The sequence below is a fragment of the Diadema antillarum genome, unplaced genomic scaffold, assembly GCF_040938485.1.
Source record: "Diadema antillarum isolate AM-2024a unplaced genomic scaffold, OU_Dant_1.0 scf00000212, whole genome shotgun sequence".
NCBI lineage: Eukaryota > Metazoa > Echinodermata > Echinoidea > Diadematoida > Diadematidae > Diadema > Diadema antillarum.
The window spans coordinates 311,986-336,465 of NW_027271101.1; the positions used below are offsets into that span (position 1 = coordinate 311,986).

General features: G+C 38.2%; 1 protein-coding gene across 1 annotated transcript in view; it reads left to right on the forward strand.

Annotated features, from left to right (window-relative positions):
• LOC139724388 (protein O-GlcNAcase-like) overlaps window positions 1–24,480 on the forward strand; it is a 38,669-nt gene that overhangs the window by 2,186 nt on the left and 12,003 nt on the right. Inside the window, exons 2-10 of the mRNA XM_071635532.1 lie at window positions 3,492–3,641; window positions 4,309–4,439; window positions 7,982–8,150; window positions 10,460–10,558; window positions 11,267–11,395; window positions 12,628–12,786; window positions 13,305–14,041; window positions 20,599–20,773; window positions 22,834–22,887. Coding sequence (XP_071491633.1) covers window positions 3,492–3,641; window positions 4,309–4,439; window positions 7,982–8,150; window positions 10,460–10,558; window positions 11,267–11,395; window positions 12,628–12,786; window positions 13,305–14,041; window positions 20,599–20,773; window positions 22,834–22,887 — 1,803 coding nt within the window. The remainder of the gene's footprint in view (window positions 1–3,491; window positions 3,642–4,308; window positions 4,440–7,981; window positions 8,151–10,459; window positions 10,559–11,266; window positions 11,396–12,627; window positions 12,787–13,304; window positions 14,042–20,598; window positions 20,774–22,833; window positions 22,888–24,480) is intronic.

Genomic DNA, 24,480 nt, shown 5'->3' on the forward strand with positions numbered 1-24,480 from the left:
TGTGATGACAGCAAGTACACAAATGTAGAAATGTTGTTTGTTCACAAACGAAGTGCTTGTTCATGCAAAAAGACAAGCTATGAGAAGTTAATGAATTGTGCAATGCGCAGTCTCAGGGTTCGAGAAAAATAGCAGAGGAATCCACAGAAAATTGAGGCTGTATGATATCAGCAAACAGAGGAATCTGAACCTCTGCAGTATTACACGCAAGCTGTATCATCATGCAAGGCAATAGGGAAGTGAATATGGAAACTCTGAATAGTAGCCAATGCTTTTGCTATCATGATTAAATTTTCCTCCTAATTATTTCATAGACCTGCCTCAGAAATAGCCTTTGCATCCAGTTACGGGGAAAACATACATGTACTTGCACTATCTATGCAATAGCCTGGGAGGTGTACACACTGTGCTTAATGTTTACTGATGTTGTGTGTGGGAATATTGAATGATCAAAGGGCATTCCAAGACCACACTTGACAAGTTAAAAAATAACATTATGTTTTGGCACAGGTGAACAGTCCCATATCATATGAAAACACTGCATACTATAAAGGCATTTTCATCTCTTGAAAGTAGCTGTTATGGTGCTTGCAAAATACCTGGGGTATGCAGAAATTATGCTTATGAATGCTTGTACTTCCCTGTCTATGTACATATACTTTACTAGAAAAACTTAAAAAAGAAAAAAAAATAATGTTGATGCACTGAAAGGAGACTACATGTATCTGGCTTGGATGCATACGCTCATGACTAGTCAGATGTAGTACACACATGCTTGCTGTGACAATAATCTGTGCACAGTATGCAAAGTGTAACGAGTGTGCTAACAGTGCATTTCAAGTTGTGGTGTAGACTGCCTCGTACTTGGTAAGGAGGGTCAGTAGTGTCACACTTTGATTCTCCAATTTCCCCCTAGCTGTTACCCCAGACACTAGGCTGCGTGTAGTGGAATCTGCAAATGATCAGCAGTCAACTCTGCTCTGAGTCATGCCTAAGACAAGAATATCACGTGTCGAGTGATAGCATATCGACAAGCTTCCGATTTCAGAATGAACCTGAATATGTTTGTGAATTTTGCAAGTACATCTGTGTGTATGTGTGTGTACCAGTGTGTATTTGTGTCTGTGATGTGTGTGTGCTATACATGTATCAATGTACCGTGGTACATTGTATGTGTATATACGTGTATGTTCATATTACATGTACATACACTTTGTACCTACATAAACCTTGTAAACTATATGTCTTCACTGTGCCCATATGGCAGTTTTCAAAGAAACCAGTATGCAGTTTGTCTTTCATATAGATGTGTTAGGTTTGATAGACATTTGAGTGGAATGTGCAATTTTGTAAGAGTATCTGCAAAATACATTTGTATAATATTTGAGCCTGGGGTTAATCTCACACAGTAACAATCTATTTTGTGGGAGTGTATTATATCCTGATTGTGCTTCAGGTTCCCTAAATGAATATTGAACCTAAACAACAGCAACAGAATTAGTTTGTAGAAATTGTAGGCATACTGTAGTCAGTAATGTAGTAATTTAGGTGGTGACATCAATGATAATGATGATGACAGTGATATGAGATGATGATAGGTGATTGCTATAATATGTTTGTTTTTATTATAGCTAACTATATCATGATCAATATCATAATAGTAATTATCATCATTACTATTATTACTCTTATCATTTGAATGATAATGATAATGATGATGATAATTATACTGATACTACTACTACTAATAATAATAATAATCATCATCATCATTATTATTATTATCAATACCATCATTTCAAGCTCACCTTGCTCATCCAGTGTTCCCTTTTTCACTGGACACTTATTCAGTGTCATTGTCTAGGCTTCTCTTACCTTGGTACATGTGTACAATGTACATTTCCCGTGGTGCAGTTAGCCACTTCAACTTGATTGCATTCAGGGCATTTTCTGCAGAATATTGTAATACATTGTGTAGGTGTGATCTCTGTACTATTGTAGTGCAGTTGCATGAGAATAACAACAAACTGCTCAATATTTCCATGAAATCTCACTTTAATTATCCTCTTTATCCCTTTAGCAAGATACCTTGCCCAAGGATAATGATTTGGTCTTCTTTGTCCAGGGTAGCCTCTTCAGTGTTGACACTGTTCTGTCAAGAGGGCCCTGCCATTTTCATTACCCTACAGATTGTAGCATTGCCAGGTACCCATTTTTACACCTTGGTTGAGAGGGACATATAATGTGGGTAAAAACCTCTTGTCCAAGGATGGAGGCTCTGGACTGAATTCGAACCTGGGTTGTCTGATTGAAAGTCAGGAGTTTTATCCATTGTGCCACAGTGCTCCCAGGATGATCAGCAGTCTAGGCACAAATGCTGTGACAGTACTGATAGTGGGAATTTATAGTGCCATTCTTGAAAACCAGCTGGAGAGAAAACACTGGCTAAAAATATTTTTTCTGATAAAGCCTCTCATGATGTACAAACCAAATTATCTGTCTCAGTTTTAAAGAAATCTTCAGATAGAAAGTAGTGAAGAAGATACATGTATGACCATCATGATGTGCTTCAGTGCATTGTACATGTTCATTGTACTGTAAAATGCCATATTGGTTGTGCGCTTCAATAGGAATATGATTATCAAAGGAAAATTATATCTAGTATTTTGCTTTGTAAGTGTGTTTTGTTTTGTTTTGGAGGATACATAATGAATGTATTGATGGTGATGGCATTGTATAAAGTTATTTGTATGAGCAGATTCATGCATGGATTTATAAACATGTAAGATATTCTTGCAATATTGGTACTGTGTTAAAATTGGTACTATGCAAGTGTTATCACAATCATGTAACCAAAACCAGCTAAACATGTACCTTGTAGATTGTTCTGTAGGGGCTACATTAAATTAACTCGATACAAAATGTACAGTAGATGACGTATTGACATTCAAATGCCATGTTGTGTGATGTGTGATGGACTTTTCTTCACTCACTTTTTATTGATCTTTTAGTTAATACAGTGTACTAAATATTGCTAATATTTAGTTCATAATCTCTTTGGGTGAGTGGTACAGTTGTAAGTTTTAAAGGTACTGTAATCAGAAATACTTGACATATCAAAGTTGATATGTGTTGCATATAAGTAGATATCTTTTTTGAGAATTTTTGTCTTTATGACTTATTTGAAGAACATTTTGAAGAACAGTTCTATAATGATGCATCGTAAAATCCAGGGCTTCCTTGAACAATTGTGATGCAGATTCACTTGTTACATAAGGATTATGTATTGTACATTACATTTGCTCAGAAGAATGGAAAAACTACATTGTATTCAAACTGTGGGTGCCACATACATTGAAGGTAGAAGGTGTACAGTGCCTTGACCTCTGTATCTATAAAGGCTATAGATGCACATGTAAATATTGCCACTTCCATTGACTTGTTTTATTTTTATTTTTTTATTTGTTATGTGTCTGTGTTTGGTCACACAGGTTTCTATGGGAGACCATGGACTCCAGAGCAGAGGAAGGACCTTTTTTGCCTTATGAACCGTCTAGGTCTCAACATGTACATGTACGCCCCCAAGGATGACTGCAAGCACAGGGCCTACTGGAGGGACCTCTATTCCGTTGAAGAAGCAGGTGATTGAAAATGCGATCTGTTCACAATTTCGTTGTTCTTTTGGTGTTATGTAGTAGCCTACTTTATGTATGCAGAACAGCCACTGTTTTTTTTTTTTTTTAATAGGCCAGGTCAAAGTTATATTTTGTGACATAATGACACACCGAGTTGTAACAAACAGTGTCATGGACAGTGCCTGAATGTGTTCTCTATGTTGCAGTGAAAGAATATCCTAAACTTTTAAGGGAGCCTATTAACAAAAATGCATGTTGGATTATGTAAGTAGGTGGTATCAAGATTTACAACTGTTTTCTTTTTTGGATTGTTTAAAATTTGAGGTCATTTGAAACATTGCTGACCGCAAACTGGTCTATTGATGAGAAGGCCTTTGTGCATCTAGGGATCTGCTTAAACCCCAAACATGCAAGAGATAAATATACGCCATGGAGAATTTGTGCCTCGATGGATTCCCTGTAATGAAATAAGACCACTATATAATGGAATGTAAGGGGGAATTATAAATTAATAGATGATTTGACAATTATGGTCACTTTGAATATTTTCCCTGGTATGGCATGTAGACATTTTGATGTGTTAGAATAGAAGCTCAACATTGCAATGTATCTCCCTCCCCTTCACTCAATGATTAGTCTCCATTTCAGCATTTTGTCTTTTTTTTCTCTACAGAACAACTCACCAGCCTAATCACAGCAGCTAAGGAGCAGGGTGTTCTCTTCGTCTACGCCCTTTCACCGGGCCTCGACATCACTTTCTCCAATCCCAAAGAGGTCACAAGTCTCAAGAGGAAGTTGGAGCAGGTACAAAGTGCATGCATGAAAGTTTAGATACCATACTTCTGAAACTCTGTTGGGTAAATGTCTAGACAGTCATTACACCTTTTCTTATTGTTTCTGATCAGTCTTGAAAGTGATTTTGTTCTTTTTTTAAAGTGAAGTGCAATTAGGCATGACTCACTCTGTCATGCCAACAGGATATGCACTTTCTTCTTCTTTTTTTTAATGGTTGTGGATTGTGATGATACAAGTATATGTCAAGAGGCTACTAGCCATTTAGAGTTTCTGTGAAAGGACAAACATGATTGTAGAAAGCTTGTAGATTTTCTCTGGAAGCAAGAGAGTTCAGATCATATTACCTATAGCAAATATAGATATTGAAAGTAAATGACTGAGCATGAGTTGCATATAAATTTCTGAAGCGAAGTTTTTATCAATTCTGACATGAATTCAATGGCAACACTCAAGCATTTGATGTGTGTCAAACAGGAATGTATTGATTTCTCTTTTTTTTTATTAACAGAAAGAAAATTAGCTTTTTTTTTAACCTTATATGAAAAACTTTTACTCTTAAGCTTGTTTATTCTTCCTGTTGGACAAATGATTAAAACAGAATAATTCTTATTCCAAAAATATTAAATATGGAATGAATAATTGGATTTTAATTTGCAAATCAAACATCTGTACTATGCAGATGGACATGTCATTGCAGAATGTCCTTACACCTTACAGTATCTTGTGTGTGAGGTACAATATATGCACTGCCAAATACAGTATGCTTGATTGATCCAAGTTTGTTTATTTGACCTGGATAGATAGAATTGCCAAGGAGCTGCCTAGTGTTGAATTGTTCAAATTGTTCATGTAGCTACTTCAAATATTTGCAAGATGCTCTATCCAGGTGCAGCAAACAAAAGGGAAAAAAAACAGAGAGAGAGAGAGAGAGAGAGAGAGACAGACAGACAGATAAACAGACAGACAGAAAGAGAGGAAAAACTCCCTTCCAAAACTGCACAAACAGCCACATATGTGTGATAGCTGTGTGTGCTGTATCAGTCTAATTATTACTGATATTCCGTCCACATATTTTCTTATCTGTTGTCCAGAAATACATACTTATATGTATTTAATTAACCAAATTGTTAACGTAACTCACCTTGAAATCATCACTTTAAGTGTGCAATTACTCTGTACTGGTAATTGCTGTAAAATTGTGACCTCAGGGAGATTGTATGGCTTCTTAACCAAAGCATGATTGTCTGCCCAAGTCCTTTCTTTCTTTCTTTCTTTCTTTTTTTGTATGGCTTTGTGATATCTTTACTATCCTTTATTTTTTCCCCCCTCTCTCTCTTTCTGTATGATGAGCATTTAGAGGTTAAAATCATTCAATCTTTTGGTTCTGTCTGGTACTGTGTGGGAAGCATAATTGCTCTAATTGCATGTTTTTGTTTCTCCATGTAAGCCTGTACATTTCTATCTGAATTAAATATTCTATAAAGGGTCAGAGATAATACATATTTCACACAATTTATGTGTATGGCCGTGAAAACAGTCATGATTAGTAACATAGCTATGTCATATGATTCTTGAATGATACCTGTCTACCATATTGTTAAACAAATAGTGTTTTACAACATACAACACTTGCAGTTTGTCACATGGCATATCTTTTGAATTCTATAGGATTTTGCCTGTCACACGCATGTTAAAGGCAAATCATAGTTCTCATACCTGCAGAAACTGTCAAATTTTACTCTGGAATGGAGACGTGATGTGTAAAAAATGTGTTAAATAACACTGATATCACAGTTCCAGTTAGGTATCGACTGAAATGCAAATTACCATCTAAATTGGTTCGCCAAAAGTACTGCAATCTCAGAGTGTACTCAATCTTGATAGCTACATGAAGTTTTATATTCAGTTTCATCAATTACAATTTGTCGGGCCAGCTAGCTGTATCCATCACTCGAGAGTGAATTGCATGCGGCAGCCTATAATAGCTGCATGCGATTCAATACTACTGCTAGGGCATGATTCGATCATCACATACAAGTCGTGTTCTACATACCCACTACTGAATCTGGAGGATGTGTCAGGAATAAAAATGTGGTACACCGACTTCATTTCACGCGTTTAATCTCATAATACAAAAACAACTCATTACTTGGCAGAGTATGTCAGCCAGACAAGTTTCATGGTAGAGCCTTTCAATATATTGCAAGCAAATTTGAAATGTTGGAAGATGAATTTTGAGCCCTTCTGAGAACGATGTTTTAGCTTTTAAGGTCACAAGATAAATGATAGGATGCAAGAGGGAATGGTATGGCACCATCTCGGAGGAGGTGTTCTGTTCATGCCACACCAAATAGATTCCATGCTGTAGGCCATGATGCATTTGTTTGAGAAGTTATACTTCAAGTATACATGAACGAAAAGTGAGATTTTAGTTATACAACCCCTACATGTTTGATATCATCAGGTTCAGATATATGCAGTATACTTGTCAGGGACCATATTGATAAGAAATTCCGTCTGATATTTGTCAGATTGAAAGAAAAGTTGTCATCAATTACCAGGAAAATGCCAGTAACCGTACACCGTTTGTACAAGAGATATTTCTGTGTTAACATTGGGCACAGTCAGACTTGCAAAAGATGGAGAAGTTGCAGTTCGCAAAGTCTTCGCGATCTTTTGTCATCCTGTCACACTGGCAGCCAAACTTCTCAATCTTTTGACTGAGAAGTTTTGGTCATTAGTGCGCATGCGCAAGGATGAAGAAAGAGTGTACCATCTGTTTATGGTCTAATGGCTGGTGATTGTGATGTAACTATGAACACCTGTACAACACAATAGCCGTGTGCTTCGGAGGCATTGTCCGCAAACAGGTGATGGATTGGTCACATGACAAAGATCACGAAGTTTCGCTTTATAGCGGTCACACTAATTTGGCGGGAGAGAGGAAATATCCCTAGGTTTAGTGGGAAGTTTTGCAAGAAAGTTCGCAGGAGGTTCCGCGGGAAGTTTGCGGTCACACTGCAAAATTTCAAGAATGTAAACACACCATCTTAAACTTCTCAATCTTTTGCCAGTCTGACCGCGCCTATTGCGACTTAGTCTTTTAGCAGTCAACAAGAAATAGGAAAGGGCACAACAAGTCAAAAACTGTTTATAGCTCATAATGGACACATTGATACAAGTAACCAGTTCATCATTCATTCAGTTTCAGTTTATCATTTATAAATTCATTTGACAGCTTTCTATGAAATAGTGCACTGAGCCGCCAGAGCCATTTCCTGATATACTCCATTCATACCCAGGTTATGTGGAAATGCTTTGTAACAAGCTTATTAATTTCCCGCTTCTGTTTGACCATAACAAATATTATCTTATTGAATCTTTATTGCATGATTTAGATGTTGCTTGGTTGGACAGACCATGGGCAAAGCTCACTGTGCAACGTGTGTGCAACATTTCTCTTGAATTGTTCTCCTTTTTTTTGAACACATAATTAAGATATCTGCAATCTTCTTTTTCCCCTCATTCTCAACTGTCTTCCGTCTCTGCAGGTCAGCCAGTTTGGCTGCGAGGCCTTTGCTCTCCTCTTCGATGACATTGACACGGAGATGAGCGTTGCCGACACAGAAGTCTTTCAATCCTTTGCCCACGCTCAGGTTTCTGTCACAAATGAGGCATTCCAGTACCTAGGCCAGCCAAGATTCCTCTTCTGTCCAACAGGTGAATGTCTATGATCCAGGTGGGCCGGAAGCCTGCTGGCCCTGAAGTCTGCTGGCCCTTCGGCCCAGTGGTTTTTTATAGCGTGCTGACATGGTTTGAGCATTGCTAACATTTGTATTAGCCTTTATAGTACTGATGCCATTTAGGCCAGCATTCTAATTTTTATTTTGTTCATGATGTATGAGTGAGTGCCTGAGTGTTTGTGCTTGTGCGAGTCATTTCAGCAAGAATACCAGAAGTAGTACTTCCAGCTAATAATGTGTATTCATCTCTTCTAGGGTGTGTTCAAGTGCTCTCCTAAAGCAAACTGAACCGTAGCGTACCCATGCCAGAGGAGCGCTTGAGCTCTCCTAATGTGTACCGTACCCAAATGTACCGAGCCAAAAATGGACCACTTCCCGACGTGCTCTAAAAGGGTACCAAAAGCATACTGAAAGTTCGCATGTGAAGGATGCACGTATCATGCGCATACGTCACAATGCAAAGAATTCATTCTCTTTGTGTGGGACATCTGTAAGTGGTTTAAGCGCGCAAGGTGAATGACCCTCTTGCTACAAAATGGGTGACCCCCTCTAAAAATAACTTGTGAGGTACACTTTCTCAACAGAGTGCTGGAATGCTCCAAATCTGGCACACTTCAGTAAGGTACGCTTTGGTTCAGTTTGCTTTGGTTTGCTTAAGAGCACTTGAACGCACCCATAGGCAGCTATACATGATGGATTCAAGGTATTGAGAACAACCTGACCCCAACAATTGGTTTGCATGTCTTTGTTTCATTTCGGGGACAGTTCAGTTTTCATTAAAGTGATATGTTTTATCAATAGAGTAAGAAGTGGGTGTTGTATAAAAATCTTCTTTATCATTGTTCTGCTTTTGGAGCATTTTTGTGTTTCCTCTGTCTCATCTTTCTCTTTCTCTACCAAGGCTTTGGAATGTGCATTGTCCACATTGACATACACACAGAATTGTTCAAATTGACTCCAAAGAAACCTTACTGTCACCCTTTAAGTAATATTGACTAAACTTTCAGATTTACTTCTACAGACCCAGAAGCATCGGGGAACATAGATGTTCAGCTAGAATCAGTCTTCATTTACTGCCCACTGGTGTACATTTGATATCACAAATAGCATCCGCAAGGCATGTGTCAGCGAATATGAACATCAAAGCGTACGCTCATTGATAATGGTCGACTCTAGGGGTGCGTTAGAGTGCTCTAAAGCGAACCAAAGCGAACTGAACCAAAGCGCACCGTACCGAACTGTGCCAGATTTGAAGCGTTCAAGCGCTCTGTCAAGAAAGCGTACCTCACGAGTTATTTTAGGAAAGGTCATGCATTTTTGTAGCAAGAATGTCATTCACCTGGCGCTTGAACTACTTACAGCTGTCCTGAACAATGAGAATGATGTCTTTGCATTGTGACGTATGCGCATAATACGTGCATGCTTTACAGCAAACTTTTGGTACGCTTTTGGTACGCTTTGGAGCACATCGGGAAGTGGTCCACTTTTAGTTTAGTACAGTACGGTACAGTACACTTTAGGAGCGTTCGAGCGCTCCTCTGGCGCGGGTACGGTACGGTACAGTTCGCTTTAGGAGAGCGCTCGAAAGCACCCTTAGTGAGATTCTTGGCTGTGTGTGTACTTACATAGAGATCAGCAATACAGCTGCACACAATGTGTTAAGGGGATTCTCTAATATATCAGAGCTAGGCCTGCCTTCCCACTCTATGAATCCTCATGCTACTGGGTGGTCTACAAGATCTGTTTGTTTGTGGTGTGAACAAATGAATAAGGTTCTGGACTTACACATACATTTCTTTCTCATACCTACCTCAATTCCTTTTTATTCATTTCCCCCCCCCCCCCCCCAGGGTGCCTCATGTGTGTTAGTTCTCATACATTTCTTTTAATAAACATGAGTGCCAAGCACTGTCAGTGAAGCCCACAAGATGTCTCCATACCTGTCTGGTCACAAACCCAATCTAGGTCTACTTGACGAACGCTACTTGTGCTGCTGACACCTTTGATACACTTGACAAGATGGAAGGGAAGAGTGTTGGTGTGTGGCAACAGCACAAGAAGTATTGTTCTACCAAATTTGACTCTGAAAATGAGATATTCTCCAAAAGATATCAAACTTCTTGTATACTTCATATGATATGTCATGCAGGATATAATTGGTGGTTTCATGTTTAATGCTGGTGCTGGTGTTAGTGCTCTTTCAACACTTTTACGAGCAACAATCTCAAACTGGTCATATGTCACATGGTGCTGAACTATTACTGTGTACACCTTTTCCGTTTACAGAATACTGTGCTACCCGGGCGCACCCCTCCGTCAAAAACTCAGAGTACCTGCAGACTCTGGGTGCAAAGCTCCTTCCAGATATCCACATTATGTGGACAGGTGACTTTATCCTGCTAGATTGTGATCTTTCTACACTGACTGAGGATCACGTAATTAGTCACTGGTCGTTTGTTCCCTTTTCATAGACTTGTATTGGCACAAAGATTTTGCATACAGTATACACTTTTGTGAAATTGTTCAACTCGTTTCACTTAGAACCCACTGCGCTGATTAAATTCACTTACAATGTACATGAGCTCAAAAGCCACCAATATGTTACCTTACAGTGTAATTCCACCAGCCTATTTGTGCCATGGATACTGTTGTAATTCTACATATCTTAGTTTTGCATGATTTGTGATCTGATGTTCATATTAGCAATGCTGTCTTTCCTTGTATGTGCATGTGAAGGTTTTTATGCAGACACATGTGGAAGTCATTCGAAGTAATGCAGGAAGAGAGTACTGTAAAACGAATGGTCACATGCATTTTAATATCGTGAATTTTGCAAGAGCCAAGATTCAAGAACTTAAAATGCATGTGAAAGTTCTTGTCTACACTGTATGCATTGATTGTTAGAGGCAACTCGCAAAAATTTCATGGCACAAAAATGGCTGTCGGCTCCAATTTGCGAAAATTTCATGCCGGGAAAGTATCATGTTTACAGTATTAATGGAACAAGAAAAGGTGTAGGAAGTCACCAAGAAGACTCATGAGGAGAGAAAAGTGTGTGACTGTGGTTTGATCTTTTCTTGACCGCGAAAACAGGTGGCAAAGTCGTGTCAAAGTTCATCACCATCGAGTCCGTCAAAGAACTGACCTCTGTGATCAAACGCAAGCCGCTCATCTGGGACAACATTCATGCAAACGACTACGACCAGCAGCGCATGTATCTGGGTGAGTTTACGTCAGTCATGTCGGATTTCAATCAGCAGTTCAGCGATCAGTTGGGCAGTATTTTATTGTCAGTCACAACAGTTTGGATATCATGAAATCCCTTGTGACATATGATAGTGAGTGTTCTCAGTGGGTAGCATGTATGCCTAATGAGCACGAGAATGCTGGTAACACCAGTTGTAACAGGTGAGCCAGAGTTGTGCGTCAACGAACTATCTCCTCAGGTAAAGCTATAAAAAGCTTTCCCTCTTTAAATGCCATCAAGTGGAGGTCCTGTATATTCGAGAATCCACTACCTTTGTACATCTAAGAGATCCCACTCCACTTCATGCGACGATCAGAGAATCTCACACACTCTTTGAAATTGGGGAACAATACCCATCCTATGATGTTCATCAAAGGCGACTGAAAATAGTGAATGATATCAAGCATACACATAGGGTTGTAGATTAGGAGTAGAATTATGTGGGGTTTTTTTTAAGCATGGTAAGAGAATTATATCAACACTTTTGATTGAGCCATTTTAGTCACATGAAAACTGTCACTTTCTAAGAAGTTCTCTTCTTTGTATTAGTGAATAACCACAAATGATGTGGAAATGTATTCTATATGTGTGTTTGCATGTCTGTGTATAAACATGTATTTCAGTTTAGTGATATGGAAGAGCGGAATATGGATATATCCTACTTTGAAACAGGAAGGATCCTTTAGATGAATGAAACACTTGATGATATTGGGAGGGGGCTGTTTCTTTCTAAATGACAGCAATTCAGTATTATTGAGTATTTGGTGAATTCCCTTTCATTCTTACCACGTTGGTCATGTGTTATTACAATCTGAATTGTGTGATCCCAATATTCTATGAAGTTCATCAGTATTGCCTTCTGGTCAGATGAAATTATGATTCATGATCGTGGGAGTGGTTAAAGCTGGTGTAAGAACAGAATGAGGAAACTGGACCATAACCCACTTGAAAGAGTTTGTGAGCTTGAAATAATGATAATAATAGCTGTTTTTTATATAGCGCATTTCAGAGTTGGAAAGAATTTCAATGCGCTTTCCAGACTTCAAAGATAGAATATGATTATGATGGCGGAAATGATTGCATTTGTGTGTAATGTTTCTCTCTTTTCTGTTCTTTTTATTAGCAATGGTGATTTAAAAAAAAAATGTGTTGTGAAAATTCTAAAGATGTCTCCTCCTAACCATCCCCCCCCCCCTTGTTCACACAGGCCCATACAAAGGCCGATCAACGGATCTGAAATCTTATATCAGTGGTGTCTTAACGAATCCCAACTGCGAGTACTTCCTGAACCACATAGCTCTCCACACGCTGGCAACGTGGAACAAAGCTGGTGGAAGTGCTGATACCAAGAAAGACGAACCACCAGGTCTGTAATGCTTGATTTCCTGGAGTGACCTGTTTTCCAGATGAAAATTCACATTTGGTTATTAGTTGCGTGTATATAAGTAATGGAAGTCCTACTAATATAGGAGAGGCGACATGATATTACAGGAAACCTCTGACAAAAACAGGAAAAAAAATATTGATAAATAATATATAGTAGCATAGGTTTTAGGTCTTACAACCATGCTACAGAAGACATGATACAACATGTGCAGATAGTATGGAGGGAAAACAAGCATGTAGGTGCCAAGTCATTGATATTAATTACTTTGTTTTGGATATCTCACCCAATTTCTAACAGATTTTCATCAAATAAACTTTGATTTCCTCATAGAATTGTATGCTCTTTAACATTTCATAAAGAGGTTTCTAAGTATCTCGCAAAACCTTATAAGCTGAATCCTCTCCTCGACCAGTACTATACCATCCCTTTAATGTAGGTAAGGCAATACTAGAATTGTGTGTGAAATGAGTATATTATGGTTCTTTTGTGTGCTGTAGGAGACATGACAGAAGAAGCAGCAATAAGTGCAGATGAGCAACTCGAGACTGAAGGCAATAATGAACCAGGCCAGAGAAAACTCAGAATAAACCATGGCGACTACGACCCGGACCACGCCCTCAAACTTGCCATCGCCGACTGGCTCAACGTGTTCAGTCAGACTAAGCTGAGCAGCAAGAAGAAGGTGGTGGTGATTCCGCCCGTGGTGACACCCCCACTGCCCCTCACAGCCCCACCCGTCCAGAGCGTCAACACCTCAGCTGATTCGAATGCCTTATTTAGGACTAGTGATGCGGACTCCACTGTGGTGCCGACCAAGGGCAGTACTAGTATATCTACGAGTACGGCAACGAGTAGTAAGGTGACGGACATCGACATGCACGAGGCGGATGTCGCCGAAAAGTCGCCGGCGAAAGAGCCGCAGGAGGTCGAGGGTGAGGAAGACATCACCCCGCTGACAGACTCTAACACGGAGAGTGCAACGGACTGTGAGATGCAGGTGGACGGCTCAGCTGAGCAGCCCGTTGGTGATAGCGAAAGCAGCAACGGACAGGAGAGGAAATCGGTGGTGCGAGAGCGGGTCACGGAGGACGACCTCGCCCTCATGTGCGAACTGTTCTACCTGCCCTACGAGCATGGGCAGAGGGCAACCCAGAAACTGGAGGACATTTATTGGCTCAGGACTAATGCGTTTGTGTTGTGTTCTGCCAAGAAGACAGGCAAGACCTCAGAAAAGGTAAGTAGAGATGAAGTGTAGCCATTGATATGCTACCACAGAGCCTGTGTTGGAGCAAGTTGTTACATTGCCTGGTGGCAACATGTTATCTGTGGGATCATTAACCAAGCATTAAGAAAAAGTATTGCATGTAGCCATGATTTAAGGTTTGTCAAAGTTATGTTTTTTTTTAAGCATTTTGACTTATCCCTTACAAAGTTATACCTACTGTAGAATATATTCTGCATGAATGCAATGAAACAAATGTAAGATCAGTCCAGATTTAAGTGAATATGATTGTAGATAGTAATTACCATTTGTATGTTGGTGTGGTTTTTTGTAAAGTCTTTATTTGGCACCCAATAACAGTATATAGATCATTTATGTGTACTTCAACATTGTATTTGTTGTGTATGTGGTATATCAGTAATTACACATTTCAATAAATAATGTACAATAATTTTCAATGTATAAGCCTCACCCCTTTTTTAGGTCCCCAGTGGAAGAAAAAAAGTTGAAGTCAGAGGTTGTAACCTTTATAAAAGTCCATGCGAGTGTCTGAATCCTTCAGCTTTTTTTTTTTTAATGAAAGACTTTACACTTTTTGCAGCTGAGTCATTGATAGTATGACTTGTGGTATTCACTTTCTTTCTTGCTTCTTTTCTACCAGCACATGTCCCTAATTGAAAAGGGCTTCAGTGATCACTAGTGCACATTTGCTTGAAATGCTTAGTGTTAATAGAGCGAGTGATACTGAAATGAGAATTTTCTAATAGTTTATTTTCATCAGTTTTAATGGAAAGAATTCTACATGAAGGCACTTGAATATTGGAAAATTACATGGAATGCTGAGGTGATAAGACTATTTTTTTTTCTGTATACCCTTGTATAAGCAGCACCCCCCCCCCCCCTTTTCTGTTTGTAGTCCATTGAAAAAGGTGCAGCTTATACTCCAACAAATACAGTATTTCTTACATAAAGTTAATTCACCTAGGGTTCATGTTGTGGATCTTTCAAGATGCTGAAACTACAAACTGTCTTGCACAAATAATGGTCATGTCAATATCTTAATGGTGACGTCTGTAATAATATTGCTGAATCTGCTGCTTACTTGTTGCATTGGTTTCATTCAAAAGAATCTTTTCCTGCAGTATGAAGTTGTATCATCTTATGTAAAAAAGCCAAGCAGCAACTATTATCCTGAGCACTGATGATAGAAAAGGAGGTAGCAAGGCTTACTGTACAACACTCGCGGTTTTGTAGGAAAAAACAAAATGTGCAGTGTGGATAAGAATATCCTATGCACTGATTTTGTACTTAATAAGATTACTTTTGATCATTGCATTCTAGAGGTTACTTGTTATCCAGTCTTTCATGTTGCCCATATCAAATTTTCCACATTTACTAAAAGATATGAGGCACCTGAAATGTTTGGAGGGTGCACTCCCATTGTAGTTGTGCATCACCAGCATAATCTCATGCTATGTTCATGCAATGCTCCCCCCTCCCCCCATGGTAGTTCTTTTTTTTTTTTTTTTTTTTTTGACAACGGTGTCTTTACAGAAAGGGACAATACACAAATCAAGAAGGGAACAGAAAATGTGATTAACTCACAAGGAATATGATGTAACGTAATGGGGTTATGAAACAGCAGATTCCTACAACACCTCAGTTGTGATAAGATTCAGAATAGTCTTTATGTTGTGTATTTGCTGATTCTCATGAAAAGAGAAGAGGTTTGGTTGAAATTTCAGTTGTGAAAATATGTTTCTCCTTTTTATCATTACCATGTAGTTGCAGAATCTAGCATATAATACAGAGAGAAAGAGCTAATTTCCACAAAATATGGTGATCATGCTTTTTCTACAATTGCCCCTTCTCTCTGGAATTCTCTACCTGCCTATATTACATCTAGCCACTTCTGTTAATCACTTTAAGACTCGGCTGAAAACTTATCTTTTTGGTAGAAAGTCTTTTGGAATGGTCCAGTTGCGGGTCGGTCGATGGAGATGCACACTGACTTTGATTTTCAGTACTTATTTATCACATTTATACACTGTATCTTGGTTTTTATTTTGTATTTGTATTTTTGTATTATTTTGGACTAAATATTAATTTTCCAGTAAACCGTGCGCTTAGAAACATCCGTTTCAAGCGCCTTATAAATGTATTGTATTATTATTATTATCATTATAAAATCTTTTATTTCATCTACCTTTACTGAGGATTTTCAATATATTGAAAGTTTTGCACACATGGACGAGGGGAATTTCTTGTGGTTGATAGAGTAGAAATTGCTATGCTTTATTACCTTTTAATTTCAAAATAATGTAGAAGTGTGAGGTACAAAATGTATTCTTATGAAGTGAGTGTTTATTATCTTATGGGACCATGAAGCAGAATAATTGTAATCTGATACAAGATAAACGAGACATGAAAACTCGTCACATTGAGGACGAGTTAGGTGATATGCTTGTGGTCATCAGATGACAGTCATCTGTGATCGACAAAGAAAAATATGTGATATAGGCACCTTGAAGTTATATTGAGCGTGCATGCGAAACCGTTTCTGTAACCACTCGGCCACGGGTCATCCACGGAAATGGTAAGACAAAAAAAAAAAAACAATGTATAGATATAACAGGGGGAAAGTCAATGCCCACTCAACCAACGTGGCCGTGTGAACATCTATTGCATTGCTAGACGGAAAAGCGGCCTTGTAACGACTGAGGTCGCTATGCCATTTCTGGCAACTTGGGAAAAATACGTCCCGCAGACATAAAACCTATAATCGGCTGGTTTTCATACCTTGCCTTTAATCACAATTTTCAGTGTAATGACGTCATCAAATTAGAAAACAATGACATGGTCTTGAAAGACAATTGTTCAAAGTACAACACCTCAGTCGTCATTACATACTATGATCGATTGACAAAGTCAACCTGCAAAATTTTGCTGCAGTCGAAGCAATGTGGTCTCCAACACACAAAAAAGAGGGATATGGCGTGTGTGTGTGTCTGTGTGTGTGTATAGGTGCGTTTATATACGAACGTGATTTCTACATGGACGAATATGTAATACAAAATTGAAGAAAAAAAGTAAAATAGCTAAGTATTTTGTTTCGTGATCTTGTGGGGTTCGAACCCGCAACCTTACGTCTCTGAGACGTCGCCTTTAACCACTCGGCCATACGTCTCGACGAGAAAATATGGGGAACGTAAACTTATGTATGTGAAAGATACATGAGGAATCGTTTTGTCCACATTCCATTTTCATTTTCAGTCTAAACTGCAAAATTTTCAATCTGATGAGGAGATTTCAAAGAATAAAATGCATGATTACTGCAGCTTATTGTCTCAGCTACAACATACTAAAGTTTCAGAGGAAATGAAGCAAAATCAGCCGAGATAAATGTGCTTAAACGTTGTCAAGTCAATGCATGGTTTAAAAAAAAATCACCTCCCATAGACATAACACGTAAACTTGTCCGATTTTGTGTCTTTACTTTTAATCACAATTTAAAGTATGATGACGTCATCAAATTTCAAAACCATGACATGGACTTGAAAGGCAAATGTTCAAAGCAAAACATATCTGAATTTGGGGTAATATTAAGCTTAAACAATAGAGATACGAGCAAATGAATGTCAGAAACAGTACCTCAAAAAAATTAATTCCACTTTTTTGATTTCAGATGATGATATAATGACGTCATGAGTTTTCCTGGCAATATTGGTACTTGAAAAGTTATTTCCAATTCATATGCTTTTGTAATATGCAATAGAAATATATTGTCACCAGACGTTTTAAAGAGCTATGGCGACATAAACAAAAACATGTTTTTTCACTATATTTGCAGAAAGACGCGCGCGCGGAATTTCAACTTTGACGCCAGTGCATTCCTTTGTTATAGGTCAAAATCGATCGGAAATCAATGGATATTGTTACTCAAAGTATCAGAAATCCAAATCAGTCAAAAAAATTGCATTTTCATGTTAGTTACGCCCTCTGCGCGCGAAATTGCGCGGACGGACGCGCACGCGAAAAATGTTTGAAACGCTTAAAATTGTCTGAAACTTCGAGATTTCCCATTGGGAAGTCGTTTTGAGCCTTTTAAAATTTTGACGCACGCTTACGCGCGCGTAATGATGACCTGGGTAACTGGCGTCAAAAAGTAAGATAGAGCCTGACCTGAACTTTATGTCCACCGAAAATGATGCAAAAATGATATCTAGTTATGAAGTTATGATCGATCATGTGACAAGGTCCGAAAATCACAAAATGGCGCCTAAATGACGTCATAGATATGTTACTGTCATGAAAACCTTATTGTGCCCAGATATTGTTATGAGACATGTTGACTGAAAATGTCATGTCATTCCTTAATGTAATTGTTGAGATATTGAAGACACAAAATGTGGCAGAAAGAAAGAAGAATAAAAAAAAAGAGAAATTTTGACAATCACAATAGGTGATACGCTGATAGCGTATCACCTAAAAAAGAGAAATTTTGACAATCACAATAGGTGATACGCTGATAGCGTATCACCTAATTACCATCCTTCCGTCCGTCCTGTTCATTGGTAATCAATATTGTACAGTGTAGATAACGTAATTCAGAAACTGTTTGAGGTGCAATGTGTATCATACTGAAACTTGGCATACATGTACATGTATGGGTGAACACAGTTGTGCGGATCAACTTTCAGGTGCACACCCCTGAGGTCAAAGGTCAAGGTCAAATTCTCAAAATTTCACTGTTTCCCCCATATCTGCAAATCATGCAAATGCCTGAAGGTATTTTCTTGAAACTTAGTAGACATGTATACATGTATCATCAGATATAATAGATTCTTTAGGGAAAGTTTTGGACGACCATGGGGTCAAAGGTCAAGTAAATATGCTAAAATTTATTAATTTTTTTTTTTTTTGGGGGGGGATATATATCTTGGAAATGGCTCACGGTATCTTTATGAAACTTAGTACACATGCATAAATTGCCTGACAATGATTCTCTTGGGAATTTTGGTGTGAAAGGTCAGGGTCAAAAGTCAGGGGTCAAAGGCAGGTTAAAATGCACAAATTCTGCTATGTAATGCTGAAATTACACTTTTTGTCCATACCTTGGAGATTACACAGTGCATAAACTTAATACATGCATTTCTGCACAATGATTCTGCCGGGTAATGATTATTTTTGACATGGGGTCAATGGTCAAGTGTAAATGTTGAAATGTAAAAAAGAATTCCCCTTATTTAAATAAAAGCATAGCTATTGTCATGAAAATGGATTTACCAGTTATAATTGTCCCAGCCGAACGAGTTCGAGCAGGGGACTATGAAATGGGCTCCGTACGTGTGTGTGTGTGTCCGTGTGTATGTGTGAATGTGTGTATGTGTGTGCGTCCGCGTGTGATCAAAATGTTCAATTTGCTGCTTCTCTGTTATTTATGAGCCAATTTTGATTCTGTATGCTTTATATGATAGCACTACATGGGAGCTTTGAAACTTCTACACAGAATTTCAGGTGTGACCTTTGACCTTGACCTTTGACCTATATTGTACATTTTGCTACAAAATGCTACTCCTTCGCCATTTCTAACCCGATTTTTGATTCCGTTTGCTTTATGTGATGGCATTACATGCTGTAGGTGAGGGCTTCAAAACTTCTACACAGAATTTTGACCTTTGACTTCTTTGACCTTTGACCTTGATTTTTTACCTACATGTATATTGTACATTTTGCTACAAAATGCTACTCCTTCGCCATTTCTTACCCAATTTCGATTCCGTTTGCTTTATGTGATGGCACAAGGTGAGGGCTTCAAAACTTGTACACAGAATTTTGACCTCTGACTTCTTTGACCTTGATTTTTGACCTGTATTGTACATTTTGCTACGAAATGCTACTCCTTCGCCATTTCTAACCCGATTTCGATTCCGTTTGCTTTATGTGATGGCACTAGGTTGAGGGCTTCAAAACTTCTACACAGAATTTTGACCTTTGACTTCTTTGACTTTTGACCTTGATTTTTGACCTATATTGTACATTGGCTACAAAATGCTACTCCGTCATTTCTAACCCTATTTCGATTCCGTTTGCTTTATGTGATGGCACTAGGTGAGGGCTTCATAACTTCTACACAGAATTTTGACCTTTGACTTCTTTGACATTTGACCTTGATTTTTGACCTATATTGTACATTTTGCTACAAAATGCTACTTCCGGCGGGGACATATAGTATGCACCGCATAATTTCTACTTTTCCTTGTTATCTGAAGAATTAATGGCCATGAGGTCAAAGGGCAAGGGTCGTAAGTCAAGTTAAAATTTTCATCTTCCTAAATACATGTTCTCTAAACAATTTAGCCATCCATTCAAATGAATGTGCTGTTAATGCAGTACTGTTATGGTGTCATGTTACAGAATGCCACACTTTGTGCTGTGAAAAGTTATTTTCCTATGCTGATACGCAGAAATACAGTATTTTGAATTTATGAAATGTTTGAAGTTGTTTAAGGTGCTACAGCAAAACTTAATCCCACCACATGTAGTCTTTTTTTTCTGTCTTTTTTTAGGCGGCTGAATGGACTGACCGTGCTGCCGAATTCTTCAAATTCTGCAAGGATGTTAAGCAGCTGATGTCCCGGCTCCTGAACACGCCCAATCGCAGTCTCCTGTACGACATCTACCCGTACATGTGGGATATGGAGATCGCTGTTTCTATGATCGGCTCTTTCGTCAAGTGGCTAGGTATGAATTGATATTTGAGAGTAGAAGATGCCACAAATTGTCTTCTTTTTTTTTCATTTCTGTGTTTGTATGCTGCATTTTGACACATCTAGATAGTGTTTGAAGTGTCTTTGTGTGGCTGTCTTTGTCATTTTTTTTTTTATATTGTTATGTAGAAGCTATAAATTGCCTCTTTAGATTTTTTTTTTCTTTCACATGTTGATTTCGTCCTTGTTCTACCTCTGTGTATGCCGTCATATATATATATTGTCTTGGTGTCAACCCTCCGTAGTTAAAGTAGGTACATTTTGCTATGATTCCATCATGCACTTGCCATCTTAGCAGTTTTGTTATAGTTTACTGTCTCTTCTCTGGGATTTTTTTCAGGGATATTTTTTTAATCTTTAAAAAAAAAAATAGAAATGATACTTGTTTCAGAAGTAAACAGTTAAGTTTGCTTATTGTACGCTAAAATAGTTAGGAAGTGCCCCCCCCCCCAGTTTGTTGCGTTTCAATTCGTGTGAAAGTGTTCTTAATGTCAGATTGTGACATGCTCACTTTGAATTGCAATTGCAACATCTTAAGACAAGCAAGAATTGATGGATAGACACACTGTTTTGCAATTGAATAATCAGACAAACTGTAAAAATGCACATTTGTAAGATTACAAGGGGCACATTAGTCACTTTCAAATCTCTTTTCATTTTGTTTATCATTTTTTTTTTTTTTTTTGATGGGATGCAGGTAAGGGAATGAGAACAGCAAATGAAGGATTATTTTATACTACATGTTGATATGTATTTCTGTACTGTTTAAGCTGGAACAGAGTAAGTTTATAGCTTATGTCTGTCCCACATGCCCTCTGTGGCATAAAGTGGTTTTAGAAATAGTCTCAGGCACATGCAGATGCTGTGCAATCCAAGACATGCAATAGAAAACCATGGTTTCACTTTTTCAGTTTTGTTTATCTTGTTCTTGAAGTATCGCAAGAAGTGAGCAGTAAACACATGTTCTTGTGCCAAATTCATTAAACAAATGGTGTCTATTGCTTTACTATATGCTTCTCATGAAATATTAATTTACTGGAATTTCCTTTTTCAGTTGAAAGGCAATATTCATCTTCATGAAAAAGAAACAAGTTAAAGTCTGTTCTCCAAATCTTTTTCCTGTAGATAAGTTTGACATGGGCCCAAATTTGACTCTTTAGAGTCTCTTTCTGTTGTGAACCCAAGTGTGTTTGTAAAATTGAAAAAGGAAAAGGAAATTGATATGAAAGGTCATTTGCATTGTAGGTGAATGTTCCAGACTGCTATGAAACTGCAGTTGATATAAACAAACAGAGGGTATGTTGAGGGATAGTTATTACCTCTAGTAACAAGTAAATTTTGTGGCATAAAGGCTGTACATTGAGGCTTTGAAAATGAGACAAAGCAGTTATAAGAAAAATAGTTATTCTGGTTTTACTTGTGGTGGAAAGAAGGGTTGTAATAATTGTGTACCATTTTAACTTTCTTCTAAAGTACATTGTATTTCTTATTTTGTCTGTGAGCCTTTTTGATCATGCAATAATTTTGCAGAGTTCAACACATTGATGTGAATTTCAAACAAGTTCCAAACCATGGCAGTATCATGCTTATTTTTACTTCTCCCAATGTATGTATTTGAATAAGTTGGGGTGTAGTATTTTGCTGCTTAAAAGTATTTCCTTTATTGATTTTTTTGTTGTTGAATGAATAGCATCAATGCAATAAGAAATGTTCACAGAAAAGGCTGTAACTTGATTATTGAAGAAGAATGCGATTCCTGAAATGGTACATGCTGTGTATAACTTGAGGTACATTGCACTGTAAATGTTGTTTTATGAATGTATCCCTTAACCATCAACTATAAAGGGTTGTTCTTGCACCATTTTTCTCCTAACTTGCGCTTTATTGCGATAACATTTAATTCTCTTTTTTATGTTTCCCCTCGCAGCGTGTGGTTACTGTACTTTGCAGGCAGCACTAATGCTCTCCTTTTTTTCTCTCATTTTCTCCCATTTTGTTTGTGTTCTCTTATAAACCTATGTCTGAAAATTACAGCATTGGGACTGTTGGTGGAGATGGGCTGCGACTACTTGGACACCTTCTACACATGTACGAACAACAGAGGGCAGCCTTCACTCTATTACCTTTATGTTATCATTTGTTCACATTATATGCCAAGTGCTGCGCAGCTGTAGTGCGAACGCGAGAGGAGGTTTGAGATGCATCCCTCATTGAAAATGCCTGTTCGCTTTTGTACTTCAGTGCTGCTATCACTTACATGCCAATCTCTTGAAAATGACAATGTGTGAACCTTTGTCTGCTACAGCCCATCAAATGAACTTGCTCAGCAGAAAAAAAAAAAAAAATGAGTTGGCAGAAGTTGCTGAGTACTCTGTGGGTAAAATCTGAATGTTGCATGTCTACTGAACAAATTTATTGAGACAAACAAAATGGAAGATCGATTTTTGGTTTTTTTCACTGACCATTTTAAGAAGTGTTTTAGAACACCAAAGAAAAGTTGATATATGCTGTGTGTGCAGTGAATTCACAGGGCTTTGATATGAGGGATGCATTTCTGGCCACCAAGAATGAATGCTGCATTAAAGCTGTGCGTAGATGCTCTGTATTTTTGAAGCGATGCGACCCACCTTAATATGACTGCATCATCATTAAAACTTCTGGGTTGTGCAGAGTTTGGTGAGTAGATTGCTGGGTCTGGGGCTGCGCTGAAGCCTCTCTGACTTTACGCTGCTGCAAGCTTGCTGCAAGCAGCAAGGCTATGTTGGAACCAGAGTGAACAGTGCTTCCGGTTTTAGATCCTAGCAAGCTGTGGAGGAGACTCGGCAAGGCAAAAAAGGTGAATTTAAAAATTCCCCCCCCCCAAAAAAAAAGGAATAAATAAATATGAATAAATAGATAAATGAAAAATGATAATGATAATAATAAAAATGAATAAATAAAGAAAATTCTAAAAAATGAAAGAAAGCAAAAAAGAAGAGGTCCGCACAAAAAAATGAAAGACATACTTGCAAGAAATCAAAGGGCCATGTTTTTGATTTTTGGTTTTGTTTTTTCTCAAAGGAAACTACACAACACATGGCATCTTGGAAATGAGGTCCATATTATTTGCATATCAATCCGATGTCATTCTTCAATTTGCTGATATCACCTTCCTTGCAAAATACTTCTCATGCAGTTGATTGCATAGCCTATGCACATCTGTTTGCAGGCCTCAGTCTGGGTGATGATTAATGGGTTTGACAGACAAGAACAAAATGAAAGTTGCTGAAGGCTGTTGATCATCAGCAGCAGCACCAGCGTTGCTGGTTTTTCATCTCATTGCGCGGTCTCTCGTCTGCATCACTCCAGACAGCTCTCAGCGATTGTGCTGTGCATCTGCGTTGAGTCTTGCAAATTTAATTCTGATGCTGCTGATATTGTTCACAACAGGCGTGGCAAGATTCTTGGGATGAACCAGTCGTATTCACAGTGATTCGTCACAAGAGTGTTAATTGTTTACATTCCATAATGTAAAAGCTGTTATTTTCATGTACAGATATTTTCGATGAATGAGGAGGTCACAGACATTTTTGGGAGATTTTTTTTTTTTCCTTTTGGAATTTGACACTGACATTACCATTCACTCTGCCAACTTTACTGTACTGTACATGGCAATATTTTTGTGTGCTGTTAGATTTGTGG